Source organism: Mercenaria mercenaria, chromosome 7 (genome assembly GCF_021730395.1).
Source record: "Mercenaria mercenaria strain notata chromosome 7, MADL_Memer_1, whole genome shotgun sequence".
Taxonomy (NCBI): Eukaryota; Metazoa; Mollusca; class Bivalvia; order Venerida; family Veneridae; genus Mercenaria; species Mercenaria mercenaria.
Genome location: NC_069367.1, coordinates 13,822,840 through 13,848,736, shown reverse-complemented (window position 1 = coordinate 13,848,736; position 25,897 = coordinate 13,822,840). Strand labels below are relative to the sequence as shown.

At 34.6% G+C, this 25,897-nt stretch overlaps 1 protein-coding gene across 1 annotated transcript; it reads right to left on the bottom strand.

Annotated features, from left to right (window-relative positions):
- Nucleotides 1-3,694: 3,694 nt before the first annotated feature.
- On the bottom strand, nt 3,695-9,956 carry LOC123554875 (ATP-dependent RNA helicase glh-4-like). Its single transcript, XM_045345266.2, has 2 exons — nt 9,848-9,956; nt 3,695-6,994 (listed from the first exon to the last, which is right to left on the bottom strand). The coding sequence occupies exons 1-2, from the start codon at nt 9,857-9,859 to the stop codon at nt 5,177-5,179; spliced, it is 1,830 nt and encodes a 609-aa protein (XP_045201201.1). The 5' UTR covers nt 9,860-9,956; the 3' UTR covers nt 3,695-5,176.
- Between the last annotated feature and the right edge of the window lie 15,941 nt (nt 9,957-25,897).

Sequence of the window (25,897 nt, the reverse complement as noted above, 5' to 3'; positions counted from 1 at the left end):
TGGATATTATATTTTCTTTCTCTTAATCAGGGTAATGGTTAGTAATCATATATCAAGTTTTTGTAACAAAATTGACCAGTTTTCCTCAAAGTTATGAAGGTCGTTGTTTATCTTGGCGATATACTTCACTGTTATGAATTTTTGTTTTAAGTATAAAACAAACGATGGAGTATTTAGAAATTGTAAACAATTTTCTTTAAATTTTGATTTAAAGATGTAATACTTAAGCAATAAAGAAATAAAGCTTCCTTTAGAGTTATCGTAAACAAATGAGAAAAGAAATTGTTTTTCTTGTATATTCAATCTATTTCACACTCACTTCTCATCCACTGTTTGATGCTTACTATAAAATTATAAATAACTGGACATGAAAAAAAGATATGTTCTATTGTTTCCCGCTCGTTTTTGCAGTAAGAGCATAAATTATTATCTATTTTATGTACCAGATGTAAAAATGAGTTTGTAGTAAGAATATGATGATTTATCTTAAATTGAAAATCTTTTAACTTTATTTCTTTTATTGTCTTTAAGTTTTTGCAATAATCTTTAGATTCGTCATCGGAAATCCCGATTGACTGTACCCATTTGTTTGGTACCACGACACTCTTTGTATTTGTAATTGTATCGTAAAAATTACTACTACCTTTTTTATCTTTTATTACATTTTTTAAATACGGATTCAAAAACATGTTTGTCTTATATTTAATAACCTCATTTGCGTTTTGCCTTATTATATTTTTCCATTCAATTGGTATGTTTGAAAAAACACGGTGCAAATCTATAAAAGTTCCTCTTACCGAGTAAATGGTTTTAAGATCTTCTAAGTTATAAAAATTCCCATTATTGTCGAGTAAATCTATAATATATATGATATTTTTCCGGTACCAGTTTTCTGAATATTCTGTTTTTATTCTGAAACGGTGGTTATACCATAAAGGCGAGTATAAAATATCTTCTAAATCATTGATTTCGCAACATTCAACAAATCTACACCAACTATTGAGCACATCCCTCCAAAATGGATTATGTACTTCTCTTACTAGTACTTTTACATATTGCGAGCCAAAAGAGATAATTTTATCAAATGAAAACGTTAACAGAGATTTCCAAGTGTCACAGTTAAAAATAGCTAATCTCCTAATCCAACTAATTTTCAAACTTTGAATAAAAGATTTAATATTAATCATGTTCAGTCCCCCGAATTCTATATTCTTTGTGACAATTACTCTTTTTATTCTGTCAGGTCCGTTGTTCCATAAAAACTTAGGCAATAGTTTCCAATTCCTTAATAAAATAATCAGATGGGTCAGGTAGTGCAATAAATATATAGACAAACTTTGACAAAACAATAGATTTTAACACAGTTACTTTCCCAAAAAGGACGAGCTTTCTTTTTGCCCAATATCTAATATATTTCTGCATTTTTGTAATATTTCAAGAGCATTTAGATTCCAGATATCATATATATTGGCAGAAAATCGGACACCAAGTATCTTAATTGGTTCTTGACTCCAATCTAATGAGTAGTCTCTACATAACTGACGTTGGGAATTTCTAAGTGAACCTATCCAATAAGCTCTAGTTTTTTCTATATTTATTTTTAAACCTGACATTTTATAGAAGTTATCAAGTGTAACCAAACAATTTCTAAGAGATTCCTCGGTTCCGTTTAAAAATATCTGTGTATCGTCAGCATATTGACTAATTTTATATTGCTGATTTCGCAGGCTAATACCTACAATACTATTGTTACGTCTAATCATTAATCCCAGTACTTCAGAACATAAAATAAATATATAAGGTGAAATTGGGTCACCTTGTCTGCAGCCTCTTTCGAGAAGGAAAAAGTCGGATAAATGACCATTTTGCAGAATGCACGTTTCACTTCCGTTTTGAAATAGACGTATCCATTTTTTAAAAGAATTCCCGAAATTGAAGAAATCTAGGGTTTTGTGTATAAATGTCCACGAGATAGAATCAAAGGCTTGCTGGAAATCTATAGAAAGCAGTAAACCAGGCATATTTTCTGAATTCGTTTCAAACATAATATCGTAGGTAAGTCTAATATTTTCTCCAGTAAATCTGCCAGATATAAAACCTTTTTGATCTTGATGTATAAATTTATCCAAGAATAATTTTAAACGGTTTGCTATTGCAGCTGAAGCTAATTTGTAAATAACATTTAAAAGAGAGATTGGTCTCCAAGTTTTCATCAAAAATCTATTTTTATTTGGTTTTGGAAGACAAGTTATGACCCCTTGTTTCTGTGTTACTGATAAATTATTTGTTTGATAGGCAAAGTTTAATGATCTCAGAAGAGTTTTTATCCATTTACATACGAGCACTGTATCTCAGCCCAATACAATGTTTTTCATATGTTTGTAGTATTTTTCTTGCAAGGACACGGTACGTGAAGGTCTCAATACAAAAATGTTTATAGGTTTGTGGTATTCTTTCTTGCAAGGACACGGCACATGAAGAGCTCAATACAAAGGTTTCCATATATTTAATATTCTTTCTTGCAAGGAAACGGCACTTGAAGAGCTGAGTATTTTCTCTTGCAAGGAAACGGCACTTGAAGAGCCGAGTATTTTCTCTTGCAAGGAAACGGCACTTGAACATTTTCTGAAGAGTTTTTATCCATTTTCATACGAGCACGATATCTCAGCTTAGTAAAATGTTTTTCATATGTTTGTAGCATTTTGTTTTGCAAGGACACAGAAGCCTCTACATTCTGTGCCATCCTCTAATAGCAAAGTTTTTAGTACAGACCATTTTTAAATGAAGGATGTTCGATTAAAAGTTTCAAGCAACTTGTATTTAGATAAGGTTGTGCATCTAAGCATCTTTGAATGAATTCCTTTAAAAGGTGTACGAGCTGAACACACCAAATGTCTTTACTAAGGCCTGATTTATGAAATTAATTAAGGGTTATAGTCCTAGAAAAAATAGCTACAGAAAAAAAGTCCACTATTTTTAAGTGTCATCTTCACATGAAGGTCCTTCATCTTTGAAACTTTCAAGTATATCCTTTCAGTAGTGTTTGAGGAGTTGAATACGCGATTTTACTCTATATTCTATACAGTAAAACTATCAAAGGGCAATTACTGTGGTACAAAAGTTACAGCAAAGGTTCCTTCCTTTATGGTCATCTGCACATAAAGCTTAATAATCTATGAAAGTTTGAAGCAAGTCCAACTAATAATGTGGGAGGTGTTGAACACACAATATTTCGGGACGTACGGACGGACATACGGATGTATCGACAGCAGCAAAGTTATATGCCTCCCACATTAATGTGGGCCATAAAAATCAACACAGCTTTAAAAATATGAGATCTACATAAGATGATAGTACTTGGCTAGGTTATCTTTGCTAAGATATGTAGTATTGTCTCCAGGAACGTCTCGGTCATAACAACTTGACATCATTTAGGACATGCGCAATACAAACTGTATACCATGGAATGTGCCTATACAGATCCCTGTGTGCTTTGAGCTACAACTTGTTGGGGGTATTAAATTGTCTGGCAGAGCTTCCTTTACTTGAGCGACGAAGACAAAAATAAAAGACTATTTAGTAGTTCTATAATTATGATGGCATTACTACGTTTAAGCTGCATTACACATTTTTTTTAATATTATTTTGACAATATTTCTACAAAAAGTGATTAAAAATTCAAAGCAAAGAGCTATAATACTTTAATTTTATTTATAATATAAAAAGCAATTTGTTCAAAACGACTGGTAGCAATATATTAGGCTTTAAACCTCAAAAGAAAATACAAACGATTATTACATAATAACAAAACTCTTTATATCAATAGCTTGACAATACTTCTTGCTATAGTTCTATTTGCCTGGATAAAGTAAAAACTTGAGAGTTCGATTTCTGATGTCATAGCCGAATGGCTTGATGGTCAATAATAAAAAATTTAATCCACCCTCGGTCGTTTGCGCCTCGGGTAAATAATTTTGACTATTGACAGGAAAAGTATTCAATAAGTCTATACTATATGATAACCAGTGATATTTCAATCATTTAGCAAATCATTCTACAAGATGCACATCCCTTGATATTTAAAACAAGAGGACCATGATGGTCCTGAATCGCTCACCTGTCCCCACATGACCCAGTTTTGAACTGAGTATGACGTAGTTTTTTCTATTATTTGACATAGTGACCTAGTTTTTGAGCTCATGTGACCCAGTTTTGAACTTGACCTAGAAATCATCAAGATAAAAATTCTGACCAATTTTCATGAAGATCCATTGAAAAATATGGCCTCTAGAGAGGTCACAAGATTTTTTATTATTTGACCTACTGACCTAGTTATTGATGGCACATGACCCAGTTTCGAATTTCACCTAGATATCATCAAGGTGAACATTCTGACCAATTTTCATTAAGATCTCTACAGAGGTCACAAGGTTTTTCTATTTTTAGATCTTGACCACACGTGACCCAGTTTCGAACTTGACCTAGATATCATAAAGATGAACATTCTGACCAATTTTCATAAAGACCCCATGAAAAATGTGACCTAGAGTGGTCACAAGCAAAAGTTTACGGACGGACGGACGCACGCACGCACGGACGGACGGACGGACGACGGACGCTGCGCGATCACAAAAGCTCACCTTGTCACTTTGTGACAGGTGAGCTAAAAAAACGGAGGAGATTACACGTAATTTTAAAAACATAACAGTTGTATCAATTATTTACATACAAAACATACTGTCATTGTCGTGAAAATGTATGACATCTATAAAGTGAACAACATTAACAGAAAGATAATTTAAACTATTCCTTCGTGAGCAAAACGTAATGTATATATGGTCTTTATTCACAGTGGCATGGTCCCAATACAGACGATAATTGTGTATCATTATGTAACACCTTTGCATGCAAGAACTATCTAAAAACCTTCACAAAACATTGATATCTCTCATTACTCTATGGAACAAACAGGTAAGTATATGAAACTCTCTCGATACGTAAAACGTAGACCAGCTTTCAGACCCGCGCGAAGGTAAGAAATTATCAGTCATGTTTAACAAACTTCTTTCAGGAAAAAAAAACACGCTTCCCACCAGACGGCCGTTGTTACGGTTCATATATCTTTAGACCAAAATAACTTGCGGTGAATTATGGATAAATTAGCACAGTCCCTTTTTTAAACTTGTTCCTGTTTTACGGCTTCTGAAGGCTCTTTGTTGTCTTCTGTTTTAAATACACCTGCCGTAGCAACTGGCTTTCCGAACATCATTTTATTTTTGTCGTCTGCTGAACTTTCTGTACCGCTACTTTGATCAGGCTTCACAGTAACCGTGGTTTGCGGTAGATTTAGAGTACCGAATTTGCTTTCAAATGTTGGTTTTCCACCAAATACATGTTGCGCTTTGTTAGGTGGTGAGCCAAACAATGACTGAGAGCTTTGCTGGAACTCCGAAGCTTTTGCTGCGAAGGAAGCGGTCTGTTGTTTCTGTGGAGAACTGAATGAAAACACCCCTGTACCTCCTTTCTGTTGCACGTTCTGCGCCTGGCCAAATGACTTATTTGGTTTACCACTGAAAATGGTCGGGTATGCACAAAATACATTTTGATTCGATGTCACACTTTGCTGTTTGAATGCTGACGAGCCAAATAGACTTGAACCTTGTTGTTTTTGAATTTGTGACGATCCCCATGACGTATCATTCTGCTGGGGTGGTTGACCAAAAACTGACTGCGGCTGTTGTCCTGTATTTGTGCCAAAACTATTCCCCTGAGCGAAAGGTCCCGACTGCTGCCCAGCATCAAATCCACTTCCCATTTGCCCTCCACCAAAGTCAATACTACCTCCCTTCGTCAAAGGAGCTTGCTGTTGCGTAGAAGCAAATCCTGTTCCTTGTTGTACAAAGGGAAATGCGCTACCCTGAACATTGCTTCCCGGCTGTTGCGTAGCACCAAACCCAAATGCCTGATTCTGTCCAACATTTCCTTGCTGACTTCCACCGAAAAGCCCGGGTCCTGTTTGATTCTGTGGTGCGGCCCCAAATGAAAACCCTGTATTTTGTTGTTGGCCGAACAGATTGCCTTGCCCTTGCTGACCGCCTTTCGTATGTTTTGTCCCGAAAAGACCCGGATGTGTCACCACATCAGCTTCTGTGTCCCACTTGAAACTCAACAGAAACAGCTCCTCTGCACAGCAATTCTTTCTCTGCCCACCAAACACGATATACTTGGACTGCTTTACTTCTTTTTTACATTCAAATCCACAAATTGTCATTTGACCTTGAACAATATATCCTCGTTTTTGAAGGTCAATAGTAAGAGCTGAAAGGACAGTTGGGTTAACTTCGAAAGGAACTTTTACTATAGCGTCTATTGAAAAGTAATACGGATGCTGAAAAGAATTGCAGGGTATTATTTTACATTCGTGCTCACAACATTTTTCCTCATCTGTGGTCTGCAAATCTTGTTTAATTCTCAGAGTAAATTCCGTTTTATGGAACAATGACTCAGCAGGAATTACATCCAGTATGGCAGCCATTGCATTATCATAACCTCGGATCGACTTCCGGTATATGTCCATTTTATTATTGACGACATTTGGCTGAAACTGCTCTAACGCTCGGGTAAGACTTTTCAGACCGAGATTTTTTGAATCTCTATACAGCAACTCGATCTCTGTGGCTGAATATTGAGCTATACTACTACCAAATAAGCCAGGACGTCTGTGGGCACCACCGAAGCCGAATCCACCGCCAAAATGCCCATGAGCAGTTTTACTTGTTTCTTGAAACGGTAGCTCATCGTATAGCAAGAAATCCAAAATTGCTTTGAAGGTGATTCCGTTAGCTTCTATGAAATATCGGTCATCTTTGTCCTTATATACAGGATGTCGTCCGGTGAACATAGCCGCCAACGAACTGTCCTCGTCTTTTGTCAAGGTTGACAACAACGTACGATAATGCGTGCCCGACACATTTAGGTCCACCACTCCAGGGAACTGAAATGAACATGATATTGATGAAACATTAATTTTAAACAGCACATTGTGAGGATTCAGGCACATACGTGTAGGCCTACTCCTCTGTCGGTCAATTTTTTGATAAATGCACATACATTCGGTCTTCAGGACAGACACAAAAAAATTCAAGTTATTGGCAGTTTGAGCCATCAAACGGTGTAATTTATATTAAGATTTTTATGGGAACTGACAAGGAGTTCGAGCGCAGGACGGTGTTTGAATTATCAGAGTTCGGGCAAACGAAGTTCGGCTTATTGTGGGATTTGCTAGTAAAGCAGACAAACATTTCAGTTTTTGCAAAAGGGACGTTTCAGAATTTTCAATTCATGTGTTACAGTGTTAGCTATGGAGCCTATGGGTCATTTGTAGGTTACTCTAATCAGTCTGAAATGCGGGTCACAGTAAACGTTTTACTGCTGGTAACAACACATACTCCGACAAAAGAAAAAGTTTTTTTTGTAAAAAAGATAACTATCCGTAGACAAATAAACCGTAGGTTATAACGTATACCTATTTGTCCAATCGATAAACACAATATAAGTGGGGGCCTCCTTGGCCTCACTAAATCACTTGACCTTCACCGCTGTGGGTTCGAAACCTCACTTGCAAAGTAGAATTCTTTCATTATGTGAGGAAGCCATTTTGTTTTGTACATATGTACTGAACAAATACAGCTAAAAAATATATCATGGTGTTTACTGACATTCGATAGCATTTAAATATGGACTTAAACTAATATAAACAAAATCAAATGATACAGTTTTTCACTATAAAACATTTTCCCATTAAAATAGAGGGGCATCCGAATTAGCATACCTTTTTCTGCTCTGTTCTATTCTATACCAAATAGTTGTTTTTTCAAACCTTGTGCCTTATAGTTCTCAATATTCACCAATGTCCATTCATTTGAAATGTAGGCAGCCAATCTCGGGACCATTTTACATGCTAACATTTGTGGTTTGTTTTTATAAGATTATTTGATTAAGAAATAATAAGTTCCCAAACGTGGTTTATCGCAGAATAACCCGAGTTTTGAGTTCTTATTCGTAAGAATATATCACGAAGGCCGTAGGCCTGAGTGGTATATTGTTTCGCATAAGAACGAAAAACTCGGGTTATTCTACGATAAATCACACTTGGGAACTTATTATTTCGATTCTAACACGACATACTAGTATCAACAGTGTTATAAAAAAAATGGTAACTACTTTTTACGACCGTGCTACGCATCTGGATCGGATGACGTCATTGCACGCGAGTGGTTTATTGCAGAATAACCCGAGATAGATTTTGCTCTACATGTATGTAGGTTATTTGCTGGTCGTGTTAGAATTGAGTTTAAACAGGTTATTTTAATGTAATTAAAACATGCACAAAGTTAGCATAAAAATCCGATGTCAATTCCACTAATCTAGAGGCAGCAGGTAGACAACAATAAGTAATAATACCCGGAAATGACTTCGGGAGTCAGTGGTGCAGTGCTTAGCAGGTTCAACTACAATGTAAGCGATTCGGGTCTGAATCCCGGTCATGGCTGATATCCCGACAAGTGCTGGGTGATTTATTTATATTGGTGCTGTGTTTAGCAGTATCGGCCAAGACTGAATGCTGGGAGGTAAATATGACACATGCCGTGGGTTTGGCTGGAAGTTGTTCCATCCATTCCATGTAGGGGACTTTCGTCGACTACCCACCACAAACAAGAAACTTTATCTTTTGACGCGTTCGTAGAGGTCGGGAAAATTTACATGAGCCGTGCCATGGGAAAACCAACATAGTGGCTTTGCGACCAGCATGGATCCAGACCAGCCTGCGCATCCGCGCAGTCTGGTCAGGATCCATGCTGTTCGCTAACGGTTTCTCCAATCCCAATAGGCTTTAAAAGCGAACAGCATGGATCCTGACCAGACTGCGCGGATGCGCAGGCTGGTCTGGATCCATGCTGGTCGCAAAGCCACTATGTTGGTTTTCTCATGGCACGGCTTACATATTTGGCAACAGAAGAGTTTACGAAATAAATAAGATTACTTTTCATTTGCAGTTTAATGGTCTGCTCAAAAATATGTAAATACAAAAGCATGAGTCTCATTTGTTTCTATTTTCTGAAAATACTACAGCAATATTTCATTTTCAGGGGAGATAAACAATATGTTACTCTAACTCATACATAAACAGCAGTTAATGCACATATTGTATGAGCCCTATCTAACATATCGATTTAAGGCCATATCTATAATAATATAACTGGATCTATGTTTAGTATCATCGGGCTGGTCAGTTTTCATCTCATAAAATAAAAAATATTTCAACATACTGGTCAGTTCTATGCATAGGCATGAGTATCGGGCCTGGAACAAAAACATGACCTGTCTGATAAAAAGGCAGGAGTCCAAAATGAAAAATACATAGTGAATATGAGAAGTATACGTTCTACTGTTTCTATGCATTACAAACTAGATCTACATTACTTTAAATACTGACATGTTGCAACATTTTCATGATTGTAAAAGCTATCAGGAAGTAACTAGATCTAAATTGCTTTTCTTTTTTATCAACACTTTGAAAACTGAAAAGATCCAATTCGGTATGGCCAAATGTTGAACAAGCGAAATATATTGTGGCGACAACAATTTACATGTACCGAATCGCAACGATCTGTATTTATAACCAATTAAACACTTATATTATGAACTACTGACGGATCGTTAAGCTATATAATGTCTTAATCATGACACTACTTGATTAACTTAAATCACTTACCACAAGCGATCGAATGTTTAAATGTTAAGGTATGATTATACAGAAAAAGATATTAAGATTAATTAAACTAACCTCCGAGTCCATCCTTTTATTTCACAAAATGGCGTGTGTATTAAAATGTTGATAAAACTGAAAACGAAAGTACGCATACGAGCTGCATGGTATTACAAAGGTCAATGTTTGGCTATATTTGGATATTACAGTACACTGTATCGATTAATGCGCTTGTATAGATAGTATATCGCGCAGTATTATGTAAACAAACAAAACCATAACATAAAATCAAGTCAATACAAGTTAGTACATTTACGATGTAAACCGCAGATGCTAGATAAATAATCAAATATTTTACTTAAATATAATCAAATATTTTACTTAACCCTTAGCCGGCTAAATTTCTAAAATGGACTGGTCCATCATTCAATTTGGGCAGTACCATTTATTATTCGAAGGGGTGTTTGCTAAAAATTTACTGACTGAACAGCGAACAGTGCAGACCATGATCAGCCTGTGCCTGTGCAGGCTGATCTTGGTCTGCACTGGTCGCAAAGGCAGAAACAATTGCCGCTAGCAGGCTAAGGGTTAATAGGCCTATATATGTATATATTTAAATTATATGCTAGACACATAACCAAATATTTTACTTAATAAGCATAAGATATATCTATATTATATATTATATAGGCCTATTAAGTAAAGTCTAGCACCTGCGATGCAAACAGTGATTCATCCTTGGCCGAGCGGTAACGGTATTCTTGTTATACGTTTTCGTCGGGATTTCGATTCCCTGACTCTTAAAAAAAATTTTTTTTCTTTTTTAAACTGCAATTAATTTCTTTTAATATTATTATTATTATTTTATTACTTTTCAACGGAGACAACTCGAGTTCTAACTTGTTCATCACTAACACAGATACTTGGGGTTTGGACCAGCTACGACCCCGCATTGGTCTAGAATTCGGCCAAATGCAACAATTTGATCAAAATCAATCCACTTTTTTAAAATCATAAAAATATCCACTGATCTCTATTTCTATAAAGATATGAAACAGAAAAAAAAATCAAATTTGAATTAAGACCCGATTCCCGGCTGAATTAAAAAATAGGTAGACTTGCGGGCGTCATCTTGAAGGGAAAATGGTTTCTCTTCAGGATGCTACAGGTATCTTCACCCACTCGGGTCGAATTTTGTCAAAATTCAATAAAACCCTTGTAAAGCTGGCTGGACACAACTCTGTTCTACACAGATATTACGTGACCGCTCTCCATGATCACCTGACGTTTATTTTTAAATATAGGTTCCACCAATACTCTGGGTAGCTCGTGTACACACAGGGAACCAGTAAGTTTAATTTGCGACGCACGCTCTGGAATCTGGAATGTACGTTATCGAAAAGACGCGGGGAATTCAAGGGAAATTTGTAAACAATGTTGTGGAAATATCTTCCACTCTTAAACACCATAATTATTTTATAATTTCACTCGTGGATATGTCTCTCGTGAAAATACTGCAACTGGTGTTCACTCGTGATCTTACACTGAAACTATGTAATATGGTTAATCTATAAGCAACAAAATAACAAGTCTAGTATGCCCTACGTTTTACAAGTAACATGTAACCGATTTATCTTGTTTAATTAATTGCACGTCTTTTCAAAGAAATGTTTATAAAATCATATTTGCGGTTTGCGGAGTGTGTCTGTAATCCGGATTGGGGAATTTCTCTATCTTCACGGTCGGTAAACAGACGAAACGTGTTTGGTCGTCTGCTACAAAAAAATAAATTTATTATCAATGAAATCATATTCGTTTTTACTGCATTTGCATACGTGTGTAAATAAGCACAGATACTTACAGTTCGCTTTCGTAAACATCATGTTTGTAAACATTAAAGATTGCGTTTTGTAACCTAAACTCAGGGTTCCATATTTTAGTGTGTCTTAAGAAAAACGTGAGCTCAAGCTAAAACAAAACATATTCAAAAAGTAGAAAGGTCGTTTTGTAAGTAGAGAAATTTTGGTTTGAAACGTGTAAACACGTATGACCTAGTAATCGAACTGTAAGTTGCTCGCGACTATAAAAAAAAGTAGTCGCAACTTGACCGCGATGGTTGAACTTAGGCTGATTATTCATATCGATTATTCATTATAGAAATCAAGGGTGCTTAGGGTAGCCGTGTATATTTATATGGAATTAGTTTGTACACAGTGCAGTATCAAAGTATATATACTTATATTTGATCAGTTAAAACTTTCCAATACACTAATTTATAGGGAATCGATCTTACCAATTTTCGTCGCGAAGCGACGAAAATCGGGATCGAATCCCACAGGGTAAAATACGGGGGTATCCCAAAAAACACATACACCAAATAAAAAAATAGGAGTTCCGGTTAACCATGGCGGCGACGACCCCGAAAATTGGGGATAACACTTCGTTAATGTTAAAAGCTCCGTCAGATCATAGGCAAAACGCAATATCCGCACAAAAATGTCTGCGACCCGAAAGAAAATCAAATAAGCTTTTAATTTTTGTTGCGCAAAGCTAAAAACCGGTAACGTCCTACACTGAAAAATTTGTTAACAAACACTTTATTCCAACTGGTAGCATTTTGAAACGCGACTTTTTTAAAACTTTTATATTTAATTGAAGTGGATACACGACACGGCGCCGACTTTTTAAAAATTTGGGGAACAAAAACATCTCCAACGAGTTCTTCGCTGGGGAATAAAAGAATAGATTCCCCTTTTTGCGCTTTTTCAGATCGTATTTTATTTCCTTTCCGGGTACTTTAGTTTCTTTGAACTTCTCTGTTACTAACTTATATTAAATTTTTTAAAAAATTAAAAATCCGTGATTTTACTTGCAGGCATGATGATTAATGGAATTTTTTTACTTTTATATAAAAATATGGACGGAAATCCAAAACAGCATTGCAGGGTGGGCCTGTTGACAATTTTTAGAAACTAGAAACAAACTTTCCATTGACAAAATAATGTAAAAAACACCCCACCCAAAAAGCAAAAAAATTCCTTATTTTTTACATTTTATTTATTCATCAATTTTAAAAGGGGCCTTTTAGTTATTATTTACAGCAGTGTGCAAATCAATTTGAATCCACTAGCCATTTGGGCACCAGATAAAATTTTTCCCAACCCAACACTTATCAAAAAAGAGACCGGGAAATAGACCGATTTTTCATTTTGATATTTTACGTTGTCCTACCTAGAGGGGGCAAAATCGACAATAAAAAAAAAAAAGATATTCAACTCTCGAGTACAATTTTTTTGGACTAGCCCGACACTAATTTCACTACCCCCAACTTAACCCCTTAAAATAAAAATATTAATTTTTCACCAAAAAACATTTTGTAAACATAACGCCTGATTTTTTAAGACGCACTTGCCAATTACGCAACCGGGATTTTTTGACAGTTTGAAAGATATAAAACATGCGAATACACACTACTGATAGCAAAAAATTTTTAAGCTCGCCTACTGCAGGTACTTGTAAGGGGTTTTGATTACCAAATTTACCTGTGTACATCTTTGACATTTTCTTTTTGATTGCTAAAACGGACGGGGTTTTTTTTCGGCCGTTTTTATAGCTTTTATTCGGTATATTCCCCCAATCCAAAAAATATTTTTTTTTCCCCAAAATGACGCAAAATTCCCAACAAATTTTAAAAAAAAATTCATCAAAATTTGCACAAACATAATGGAATATGTTAAAAGAGGTTGAACAATGTAAACAATGATGAAAAGTGCTTAAACACATCTTTACAAACCCTGGGACTAAAATTTCCCATTCGAAACATTTCGCGCAAAATTTCCCCAATTTGGGGAAAAGGCTATGTTCCCAAATAGCTAAAAAAACCCTCGTAGAGTGCAAAAAAAAAAACACTACAATTAAATAACATTCCTCATCGGGACATGCGTGATTCTTTTTATGTTTAAATGAGATCATATGAAACACCAGCGTACGAGTTCTTTAATTAGCATGATTTTTAAAAAAAAATTTTATGGGAAAAAAAATTTAGTAGCCTGGTCGGGCTGTACCTGGGGAAAATCGATAGCCCAGTTAAAATTTTGGTACCACAGCTGTGGGAAAAACCGCGAATTTTAACACTGACACAGTGAAAATTTTGAGTTTAATTTTCTGCCGTAACTGTGCCGGCCTAAATATAGGAATCGAGGGGCTTATAAAAAAAAATAAGATTTAAACGGCGGAAACATTGCCCGACGGCTTTCGCATAAAACAAACATTTTTTAAAAAATAGTAATATTTCTTTAAAATTTGGGTTTCATCTTCAATGACAAAAATTGAAAAAAAATAATTTGGGTTGCCTCTTTGGTAGAATTATTTCCCCTTTTCAATTTTTTTGACGCAAAATTTTTTTGAACCAAAAAAATTAGTTTAAGGTTTTAGCAGTATAAAAAAAAACAACAAAATTTTTTTTAGTAAATAAAACAGCATCATGCCAAACAACTTATCTTCCAATACATGTTTTACTTTTCTGCCCCACAGAGTTGATATTTAAAACTATTCATAATGAGTTGTCCCCCTTTAAAAAAAATTTACTTTTAAAAGAAAAAATGTAAAAATTTCAAAAACATATTTTACCTAGTTATGTAAATTTAAACACCGCAGATTTTGCAAAATGCATAAAAACGGGGACCTTAACATTTTTTAAAAAATGTGAGTTTTTTAAAGCCGCTAACTGTCCAAAGTGGGGCCCCTTCATGCAGTCTTTTTTCCGGAATTCAATACAAATTCAAATTGACAAGGGTTTTTTTGGGTAAATAAATAAATGTTTTATACGCGAAAATTTTCATGTAAAAAAAAATGTTTTCCCCATATTGATGCGTCGAATTTTTTTTCTCCAAAGCATGGACCTAACCTTAATGCATTACATTATCTTTGGGCGTTTGTTTCGTTTATTCCACACTCACTTGACACCGTGCAAATTGCAACAGTCAGGTAGCGTTGAAACGCAACTTGGGGGCAGACAGAAAATCGGCTCGATTTTTTTTTGGGAAAAAGTAATACTGTTTAAATTTCCCACTGATACAACCACATTTTTAAAAAAATTCATTGATACATCCACATTTTAAAAAAGTCATACGACCCCTAACAGTTTGAATTACAAAAAAAACACCCTTAAATCGGAGTTCTGAAGCTGCCGATTATTGGCAAAATTATGAAGGAATTAAAATTCAAACTGTTCCAAAAAGAAAGTTTTTTAAAGTTAGTCAAAACCCAAATCATCGAAGAGCAATTACTTTCACAAATCAGGGGCAAAAATTTTTTGGACTCGCTAAAGCAAGTCAATTTCATGAATAAAATTAAATCAAATTTCACACAATTTATTTGCAAATACAAAAAATTTTGTAAAAATTTTTGCGGTTTTTGTTATGTTTGTAGTTTCCCCCGTTTTTAATTTACCATCAATGAGCTTCCGAATTACTTTGAGGTTATTTGAGTTATAACGAAAAAATTGTACCCAAGGAAAACCGTGCAAACAAATTTTGATTTTCTAGCATGTTTTTAAAGAATTCAATTCTTAATTGAAAGTCTAAAATGCAAATATTTTCAACTAAGCAACAAAAAAAAAAAGCTACTCTACAATTTTTTATTTTGGGGTCAAAAAATTTTTAAACGAAGCCCTCACATTACTTTTTGGTCCATGCATTCATTTTCCTGTTCTCCAGGAACCCCAGTCGAGCAGTCCCCCCAACAATATGATGAAAAATTTTTAGGGGATAGCTAGACCATTTTTTTTTAGGTTTTAAAATTCGCTTAAGTTAGGGGGTAAATTGGTGTAGCTTGGGAAAAATTTTTTTTTTTCTGTTGCCAGCATGGTTATTGAAACTGAATTTTTTACACTCACACATACTCAAATACTTTTAAAATTACACTTTTATAATATGACCTCAAAATACCAATAAACAATTTAGCATTTTGTCACCCTGTTTTACAAACGAGAAGGGGAACAGATTCTTCTAGCTGCTTTTCCTTTTTTTGCCCTTTTTAAGAACCGACAAATAAGGGCAAAACCACCATCAAAAGGGACCTGGAATTCTGGGAAAGAATGTTTTGGGTGTTCGGCTGGTCATCATTAAAAAAACCTATCATACAGTGACTTTTCTTTTTTTAAAATGAAATTTTTTAAACCCCATTTACTTCGTTTCATTATACATTTTTCAAAATTTCTACTGTTTTTTTTCATTAAAAAAAGTTTTTTAAAGGGTATATGCGCATCTTACTGCCTAGTGTTTTTTGGGCAATTTCTATAAACGAATTTTTGGTTCTGACTTTAAATGTTAAAACAAAGGAGCCGCATAAAAATTTTTAAATTAAGCTTTAAAAAAAGAAATGGACTAAAAAAATAATATTTTTTCTTCAATCTTCAAAGAAAGGGTCTTTCCTTTCCTAAGGAAAATTCTGAAATTGAAGGGGAACAACCTTTCGTGCATTTAGCTTTTCTTAAAAAAAGACCGCCCCCCGTCCAAAAAGGGAAAAATCATATTTGAAAATTATTATTTCGACAGTTAACAAGAATAGTTTTGTAATTGGGTTAAAAGCTATAATTTTCTACACCCTGTTTTCCACCATTTATTTTAGCCAATTTTACTTAAAAATGTCCCCCTAATTCCCCTTTTAAAAAATTTCTCCCCATCCAATATAAATTGGGGCATCTATTGCAAAGAAAATTGAAAAACTGGAAAAGGAATTACCTTTGACCTTGGGAAATTTTAAAAAATTGGTTCCATGTTTTTTTTTTCTCCCTTTTCACTAATTTTTAGCATCTTGGGCTATTATACAAGTATTTTTACGCTCCAGGTGCTTGTTTTACAGACTGAAACATTGCTTCGGGTCATAAGGGATTTTTATATTTTGTTTTTTTATTTTTATAGTTTTCAGCTGTGGAACATTTCAATCATTCAAAAAATAGTATACTGTATACTAATTAGTATTTTTTTTTGGGAAAAATTTTTTCATTGAGTCAGGGGAAAAATCAAATATCAAGGGAAAATTAGGTAAAAAAAATTGTCTGTTTTTCCCTTTTCCTGACCACCATAAAATTTTTTGGGCCCACCCAAATGGACGGCCCCCGCCTTGTCTTTTAGAACATTTTTTTCAACTTTTTTTAAAAAGTTGCAAAACGACTTTTTATGCTTTTAAAAAGGACAGTGATGAAAATCAACTTACTGAGCCTAAGCATAACCCCCCCCCCCCCCCCCCCCCCCCCCCCTTTGTATTCCCTTTTTTTACACAAAAATAATTTTCCAAAAAATCCCAAAAAAATTTCAAAAAATCCAAAAAAAAGTTTTTTTCCCCCACCTACCTAACCTAATTTTTTTTTAGCATTTACCGAAACATTTTTTTTTTAGACCTTAGTAAAACTCCATTTTATTTTCTTGAATAAAGCATTTTGGGCAAAACCATAAATTTAAAACAGTAAGCAAATTTAAAAATTTTAGCTCAAACACCTGTCACAGGGGGGACAACATGATTGATGTCCTCAGTGCCAACAATTTTAAAAAACTTCTTTAAACCTCTGGGCAATTTTAAAAACCAAACTTCACAGAATGATCTTTGGGGGGTCCCCTTTCAAAATTACCCAAAAATTTAATTCCATATAAACTGACCGGGGAAAAAATTTTAAAATGATTTTTTGTCAGAAATTTTTAGCCGGGAGGGTTTTTTTCCCAAAAATTTTCCCCCAAAATCCCAAAAAGAAAGAACATTTCCCAAAAACACATCAACAAATAGTTAATTTATGAAAGGAGGGAAACGGGCTAAATTGATTTTTTTGCTCACCCCCCAAATACAAGGGGGCTTTGTGTCCGCGTCCTCGCCGCGTGCGCGATAAACTTTTGCTTATACCACCATAGTCACATTTTTCATGGGGGCTTTTTAAAAGTTTGGGTTTGGGTCTCTTTTTTTCAATTTTTCAATATTTTATTTCTGTTTTCAGGTTCACTTCTTGAGACGGCACACAAAATGGAAGTTAACAAATCCAGTATACTTGAAAAGCAAAAAAGAAACACCCGAAAAAATAAAAAGACAGAAGAACAAGGGAATTAAAAAAAAAAAATTTTAAGGATAGGAATTCCGGATTTATTTAGAAACTAAATTTATTTTGAGAAAAGCATGTGACAAAACTCGGGTTTCTTTAAAGATAAGTATTTTTCACATTTTTTTTGTTATTGTCGACCCCTTGCGAAACGAAGACTATTTCCAAAAATCATTCGGCAAAAGTGCGCCTCCGACGGATTTGTTTGTCCCACCTAATTTGGAAGCATGGGGCAATCTTTTTTTAAAAATGGATAATGTTAAATTTAGGAGAGGATGTCATGCGCAACCCCAGGGCCATCTCAAAGGGCAAAACACACTTACAGGCAAAGGCAAATTCAAAAAAGACGTCCGGGGCATTTTTTCTTCAGCATTGAGGGGTTTTGAGAACTGGGACAATTGTTCACCACATGGAAAAGGGTGTAATGCCAAAAACCAGGGCCCCCATCTAAGGGCAAGGGCACACTTAATTTAAAGGAACAAAATGACAACTTTGCTGGAGCATTTCTTCTTCTGCAGGATGGGTTTTATGTAACGGGGGCAAATGTTTACCACCATGAACGGGGTGCTTTCAAAAAACCGTCCCTAGGGCCAAGTCAATCACACTTAAGTCAAAAGCAGATACAAAAAAGACTTTGTCTGGACATTTCTTTTTTATCATAAGGGATTTTTGATGTAACTGGCCAATTGTTCATCATCATGCAACGGAAAGTCATCATAAATCCTGAATTCTTTTCCCTTTTTTGTTACATAAATAGCTTTTCATTTTAACTTTTTTTTTCTGGGCGTAGGGGAAAAAACGAGACTACTTTTTTGTAAAACAACATGCATGTTACTCCAAATTTTTAGGTGTATTTTTACCTACTCTGCTGGGGCGGGGTTTTTTTGGGGACTTAGAATTTTTTTTATATATTTTTTTTTTTTATTATTTTTTTTAAATTTTTCGTTCCTTTGTTGTTACTGAAATCCTTATATTGTAACTTTTTGCAATCTCTTTTTTTTTGGCTAAATTTTGCCTCAAGAGACAAGGAGTGCATGCCCCCTCCCGTCCTTTTGACACTGGCGGCTCGACATTTTCCCTGGTATCTAGTTCTCATATTTTTCATAGATTTTTAAAGAAGTTCCCGTTAAACCCCCATTATAAGCTTTTTTGTTTCAGTCAGTAGGGTTTTTTTGGTTCCAGGAAACCAGAAAACTTGACCGCTTTAAAAAATTTTTTGTACATATTACAGTCAATTCGACTTTTGGGGGGCAAGGGGAAAGGGCAAGATAACTTCAAACCCTTGGCCGGGATCAAGCTTTTGTAACACAGGTGTAACATGATAAAATACAGTTGTTTTGAATTTGAGGGGCAAAAGATCAAAGGGAAAGGGCACAGGACCTGAACATTGGCCTTTTCCCAAAGATAACTTTAACCTTTAGCCCAGATGATAAAGTTTTGTACACATTCACATCATGAAATACAGTCAATTTTATTTTGAGGCAAGGGCAAGGGCACAATAAGGCAAAACAGTGAAATGTTTCAGATATAACTTTAAATGCTTGTGCCTAATCAAAAAATTATTTGGGATTGATTATGACCACAGTGACCCCTAATATGTTTTGGCACAGTCAAGGCACCGACCCGTTTTTTTTAAAAAACACGGAGGGGCACATGGGGGCTTCCTCCACCATAAAAACTGGGAAAACGCCATAGACCTTCCTTGTCGGTGGATGTTAAAAATTTAACAAAATAAATAACTTTTTTTAAAAAGTTTTTTGGGGCAAAAACTTTAGATCTTGGAAGAAAAACCCAAAATTATACAAGGTTGTTTTTTACCACAGATACCTGTATTGATTTAGGTTCCAAAGGTCCCCGGATGACCCGAACTTTAAACCTTTTTCCCTACAACAACTTGGAAAACTTTGGGGGGAAATAAACTATAAAAGAGAATTTGGGCATTAGGTATAGCTCAAAAAATGCGTTTGAATTGGCTTAGTTCTGTATAAGCCCAAATTTTAGAGTAAATTGTCACTCCTGTACAACCTACGTTTACTCACCTAACAAAATGCTAAAGGTGACTTTTTTTGATCGCCCTGGTTTCCCTTTTGCCCCTCAACAAATTTTACTGTTTAAACCTAGAGGTCAAGTTTTGACCTAATCTTTATGAAACTTGGTCAGAATGTTACCCTCAATAAAATATTGGACACATTTGATATTGGGTTATCTTGGATCAAAAACTAGGTCACCAAGTCAAATCAAAGGAAAAGCTTGTTAACACCGTAGAGGTCACATTTAAGGCTATATCTTCATGAAACTTGGTCAGGATGTTAATCTTTATGATCTCAAGGTCCAGTTTGAATCTGGGTTATGTAGGGTCAAAAACTAGGTCACTAGGTCAAATCAAAGGAAAAACTAGTTTACACTCTAGAAGCCAAATTTATGACCATATCTTAATCTTAATGAAACTTTGTCAGAATTTTAATCTTGATGATCTATAGGCCAAGTTAAATCTAGTTCAGGTGGGATTAAAAATTAGGTCACTAGATCAAATCAAAGGAACAGCTCGTTAACACTCCAGAGGCCACATTTATGACTGCATCTTCATGAAACTTCACCAAAATGTTAATCTTGATGATCTTTCAGTCAAGTTTGAACCTGGGTCATGTGGGGTCAAAAACTAGGTCACCAAGTCAGATCAAAGGAAAAGCTAGTTAACTCTTTAGAGGCTACATTTATGATCATATCTTAATGTAACTTGGTCAGAATGTTGATCTTGATGATCTTTATGTCAATATGTCAGGTGAGCGATACAGGGCCATCATGGCCCCTCTTGTTTATTTGTTCTTGTTGTAAGAGAAATTGTACATTTTAGAATACAGATTACAGCAAGTCACGTTTTCTTTATTTTGACAATACTAATTTCAAAGCCTGACAAAAGCATCCAGTACTGTTATTTAATACTTGTTATTAAATACCCTAGTAGAAAATGTGAAAGGGATGAGTTGAAGTCTGATCGATTCCCGATTGAGGCAGTGCCTTATTTCATATTATTTACATAAATTTATATTTCCTTATTCTCGTGCAGCTCGTGTTTTACGTACACTCCTTTTCAATAATAGGTTGTGCCTCATTATAATGCAAAGGTCAACCATCGGGGTCAAGTTCCGTCCACTTATAGACATGGCCAAAACAAACAAAAATATTGACGAGTGCTTCCATTCATGTTTTTGTGAAACTGAGATAATTAGATTATCTAATTATTTGCAGGAACGGCTCCAGCGTATAAGTTAACATTCTGTCCCATTTGTGTATTAGGTTAGTTTATCTATGTGCATTATTGAGAGCGTGCGCCGCAAAGTAAACTTATTGGTTCACTGTGTGTACACGAGCTACACAGAGTATTGGTGGAACTAATATTTAATATAAATATAAAATGATCATCTTGTAAAATTTTGTTTGCAATGTCTGTTTTATACTGCCAAAAAATTTCAAGTAAATATTTACGCTAGTTATTTAACATAAATTGTTAAATTCAACAACAAATTAAATCTGTTACCACTTTCAGTAGAGTAAATACGGCAATAAGACATTGACCCGGTTAATCAATTACGATTCGATGCGTGAATTTGTTGCGCATAATTAGAGGGTCGCAATGGGGTTTGTTTTCATATATTAACTGCATTTCAAGGTAACGATAATATTTAGTTGTTTACATTTAAATTTGCTGATATATGTCTATCTGGTCGACTGGATGTATGTTATGTTCCTCAAGAATGGAGGAAATAACATCCTCGGGTTTAGTAATATGTAATCCACGGAACGCGTTCAGTCAGAGAGTCGCCTCAATTAGGAAAGAATAGTCTAACGTCAGAGGTTATTTCTAAGGTCACGGTGTTTTATTGGCCAGCTTGTAATGACAACAGATTTCGGTATCAGTAGCTCAGTCAAGTGTGGCTTATTGAACTATAATATTCCTTCTCAAGAGAAGGAATAATAAACGTCAGGTAATGATGGAGAGCGGTCACGTGATATCTGTGTAGAACGGAGTTGTGTCCAGCCGGCTTTACAAGGTTTTTATTGAATTTTGACAAAATTCGACCCGATTGGGTGAAGATACTTGTAGCATCCTGAAGAGAAACCATTTCTCTTCAAGATGACGCCCGCAAGTCTACCTATTTTTTAATTCAGCCGAGAATCTGGTCTTAATTCAAATTTTAATTTTTTTCTTTTTCATATCTTTATAGAAATAGAGATCAGTGGGTATTTTTATGATTTTAAAAAAGTGGATTGATTTTGATCAAATTGTTATTTTTGGAACTGTTATGATGTTGTTCAATGGTTTTTGTTGCATTTGGCCGAATTCTAGACTAATGCAGGGTCGTAGCTGGTCCAAACCCAAAGTATCTGTGATCACTAATACCACGTAATTATGTTTAAGTACTGTACACTTCGCCTTTAATATGATTTGATATGAATGTTTTTGAAACTTTCATGTGATATTTCTAATGCTCGACGGGTTACTTTTATAAATCTTATAACAATCTTTGACTTCACTTTAAATAGCAAATGCCGGGTCATAAGTTCAGTATCAGTATATTTAAAGATACTACAGATTTTATACGACAATAAGAAACAAAACAATGAATTAGAAAACAGAGAAAAACAAACTTACAATGTATGTAAATTAAGTGCAAAATACTGATTTTTTTTTGGACGTATGCAAGGTTCGAACCATCAAATCTATCACTACGACATGATTACATGTCCATCCATCATCAAGTCAACTATTGACCTTACTTTGTATATCTTTTGTTTCAAACAAGAGTGCTACTAATTGTTTATTTACATATTGCTAAAAATAAAAACGCCTTAATACTGCGGGGTGCTTATAACACGGTTGATTGCAGTATGTATGTTTAGCCCTCTCCAACCCCTTTTTCGCAGAAAAAAAGATAGAACAAATAAAGATAGATATTTTAAAGCATAAAGGAAAAAAATCAAGTATTCACGGCGGAAGTTCAACGATCAAATGAGAACATTGTTATTATTTCCCTTTGTGTGTGTTAAAAGTTTAATTTGAGCTGATAAAAAAAACAATTTAAATTGTAGGGTACAGCTGAGTCATATTCTGTATGAATATTATAAATGTTTTCATAACGTTGGTCTGTGAATATGTGGTATTTTGTATATTTATCTTTAAAAAAAATGTGATATTATGTTTAGTTTATTAGATCCCTCTCCCGCACCTAACCCACCTAACTGAACACGGAAAAGGTTTGTTAAATTTGGAACAAGAGATATCCATCATTGCGAAATATCGGTGAACACATTTGTATGAAAAAATATTGTTATGTTATAGACGAAGTTTTTCTTAAATATATATTGCCAATTAAGTTAAGGAAACAATACTCAAAAGGTAAAATATCATTAATGTACACATCATTAATAATAATGTGACGCCCTCAAAAATACTTTTCTTTTCTTTTATTATATAGCGTTATGTATCTACATTACCTATCAAAACATGTTCTATATATTTCTCGTAATGATCCCATTTTTGAGACACAAGGGTGCTGTTATTAATAAATCATTTTTAGAATATTTTTTATTGTTGTTGCACATGGAACATTTATCATACCACTTTTTCCCCACGTTTCCAAGCAAATCTGATTACCTCGGGCTTTATGTGTAATACGGAGAATACCGGGAGACACCCGATGTTTCACGATGAGAGAGGCGTCCTTCATATGCGTACTTCACTTCTAATCTTTGACTCCTGATCCCAGCTGGCCCCCTGACATTTTGAAAAGCTTTGAAATACGGAATTATGTGGTCGATAAAATCTCCGACGCAGTAAATTGTCCTGTATAAATTGTATTAAGTGGTTAATGTCCATTTAGTGAATTACACAAAACTATTTACATCTGAAACGCTTTGCTGCAGCTGCACCGAAGAAATGAGAACTATTTAGACCAGTTGTATTTGCTGTTAGAGTTACATCCTCAGTTTTCCTTTCACAATAAACGACATTTTGTTGATAAAATAATAATTTTGTTTTAGGTCAATTTCAAATTCCACTTTCAAGTTTTGTTCCTTTGTGTAAGAATTATTTTATATTAATTCAATATTCATTTTTTTATTATTTTTTTTTTTTTTATTTATTATTTTTTATAATGTTTTATTGTTGGTTATTTTAGGATTTTTCTTTTCGTCAATTTTATTCTTTAGGCTCGGCTGGACCAAATGTTTTGAGCTTATGTACCTGAAACTGTTCGGACAAAAAGAAAACGTTATTTTTATCTTTTATAAAAAGGTATGTGTGATATCTTTGAATCAGCGGACACGTACCTATAAGCTCCGAGATGACAAGCGTGTAAAAGTAACAAAATCCGTACATTTTTACATTTATCTAACGAGCCTTCCATTATATACATGTAATAATGGGAATTCCTTGCGGATAAAAGTAGAGTATGAAAATTAACAAAACATATATCATATTATGTATTTATTTATTTATTTGAGTCTCATCCATTTACATTTTATACACGTATACAAACAATAAAAATCACACATATCATACAAGTAAATGGCCATTCTATATAGAATTACAAGAGACTATTTAAAAATAGAACATTACACTATTAAAATCACAGTAAAACTATTGCAAGTGTATTGTGTTGTATTTTGTGTTGTGTTCATTTCAAGTGGTGCATGTTTGTGTGTGTGTGTGTGTGTGCTTGTGTGTGTACTGAAGTTGTGTGTATGTGTGTACTATGTTGTGGTTGTGTTGTGTTGTGCATGCATGTATTGTTTTATTCTTTATTTGAGTCTTATCTATATGCAAACATGTAAGTTTACAATTCAATTATACATAAATAAAACTAAGTACATAGCCGCTCTATAAGTAGGACTATAAGAGACAGTATCAGCTGTGACACCGCTTGCTCCAATGCACCTGGGAGCCACCACTCAGAAACCACTAATGCAACCAAGAGCTGTCCGTAATACAGCACGCTTGACCTTTCTCAGTGCCTGGCTGAATTAGAGTTAAAAAGAGTCATAATTCTACCAAAATTTAAAGAGTTATGGAGGTTGTTTTTCCTGGTGTAGACTATATAATTACTACTTTAAGCTTCAAGTCAAAAGCTTTAATAGTGACAATAATATGTAACTTTTCAGAAACTTTATCCAAAAACCCTACGTTACAATTAAAGGGGATGTATGTATATACCTATATTTCAACGCCTATTTTAACCCTTACCCTGCTAAATATCTATTATGAACTTGGCAATCTTTCAGTCTGGACAGTACCATTAACAGTTAAAAAGGGGTGCTTAACAAAAAGATACTGACTGAATGGCGAACAGTGCAGATCATGATCAGACTGCACGGATGTGCAGGCTGGTCATGATCTACACTGGTCGCAAAGGCAGAATCAATCGTGTCCAGCATGATAAGGGTTAATCACTATCTAACGGAGTAATGGGAAAAAAATAATTTACACAATATTTGTCGTTGAAGATTGAAATATTTGTTTATATGTGTGCTGTTCTGATCAAACACATTTTGGCAACTACTAGTACTATACTTTTCATTTTTCTGACACACTTTCGAAGTATACAGCATCTGAAATGATAAAAAATCAAATAACAGCTTCAGGCTCTTATCTGATGCTATCAGGACAAACACATAATTTTTCAACTGACAACAGTTAGCACTTTATACTAAATGCTCGAAATTGACATTTAATTTCCAATTATAAGAGGGCATATTGACCATTTCGCACACAAAAGGGCGGGCATGCCTTGTTCATTGCTGGCTATTAGATATAATGAAAGGATAAAATAATGCGTTACCCTATTACTGTAATTGAGAATTACAATACGAGCAAGAATAATGGGGGTTTAATTAATAATCAGTGCCAATGAATTACAAAATGTAGGAGGTGGAGGGGGTAACTTTATACTTATTTGATTAAATTTGTATGCGGTCAGTAACGTTTTTATTTCATTATTATTTTCATTATTGTTATTTTGTTGCTAAAAAAAAGATCTTAACAC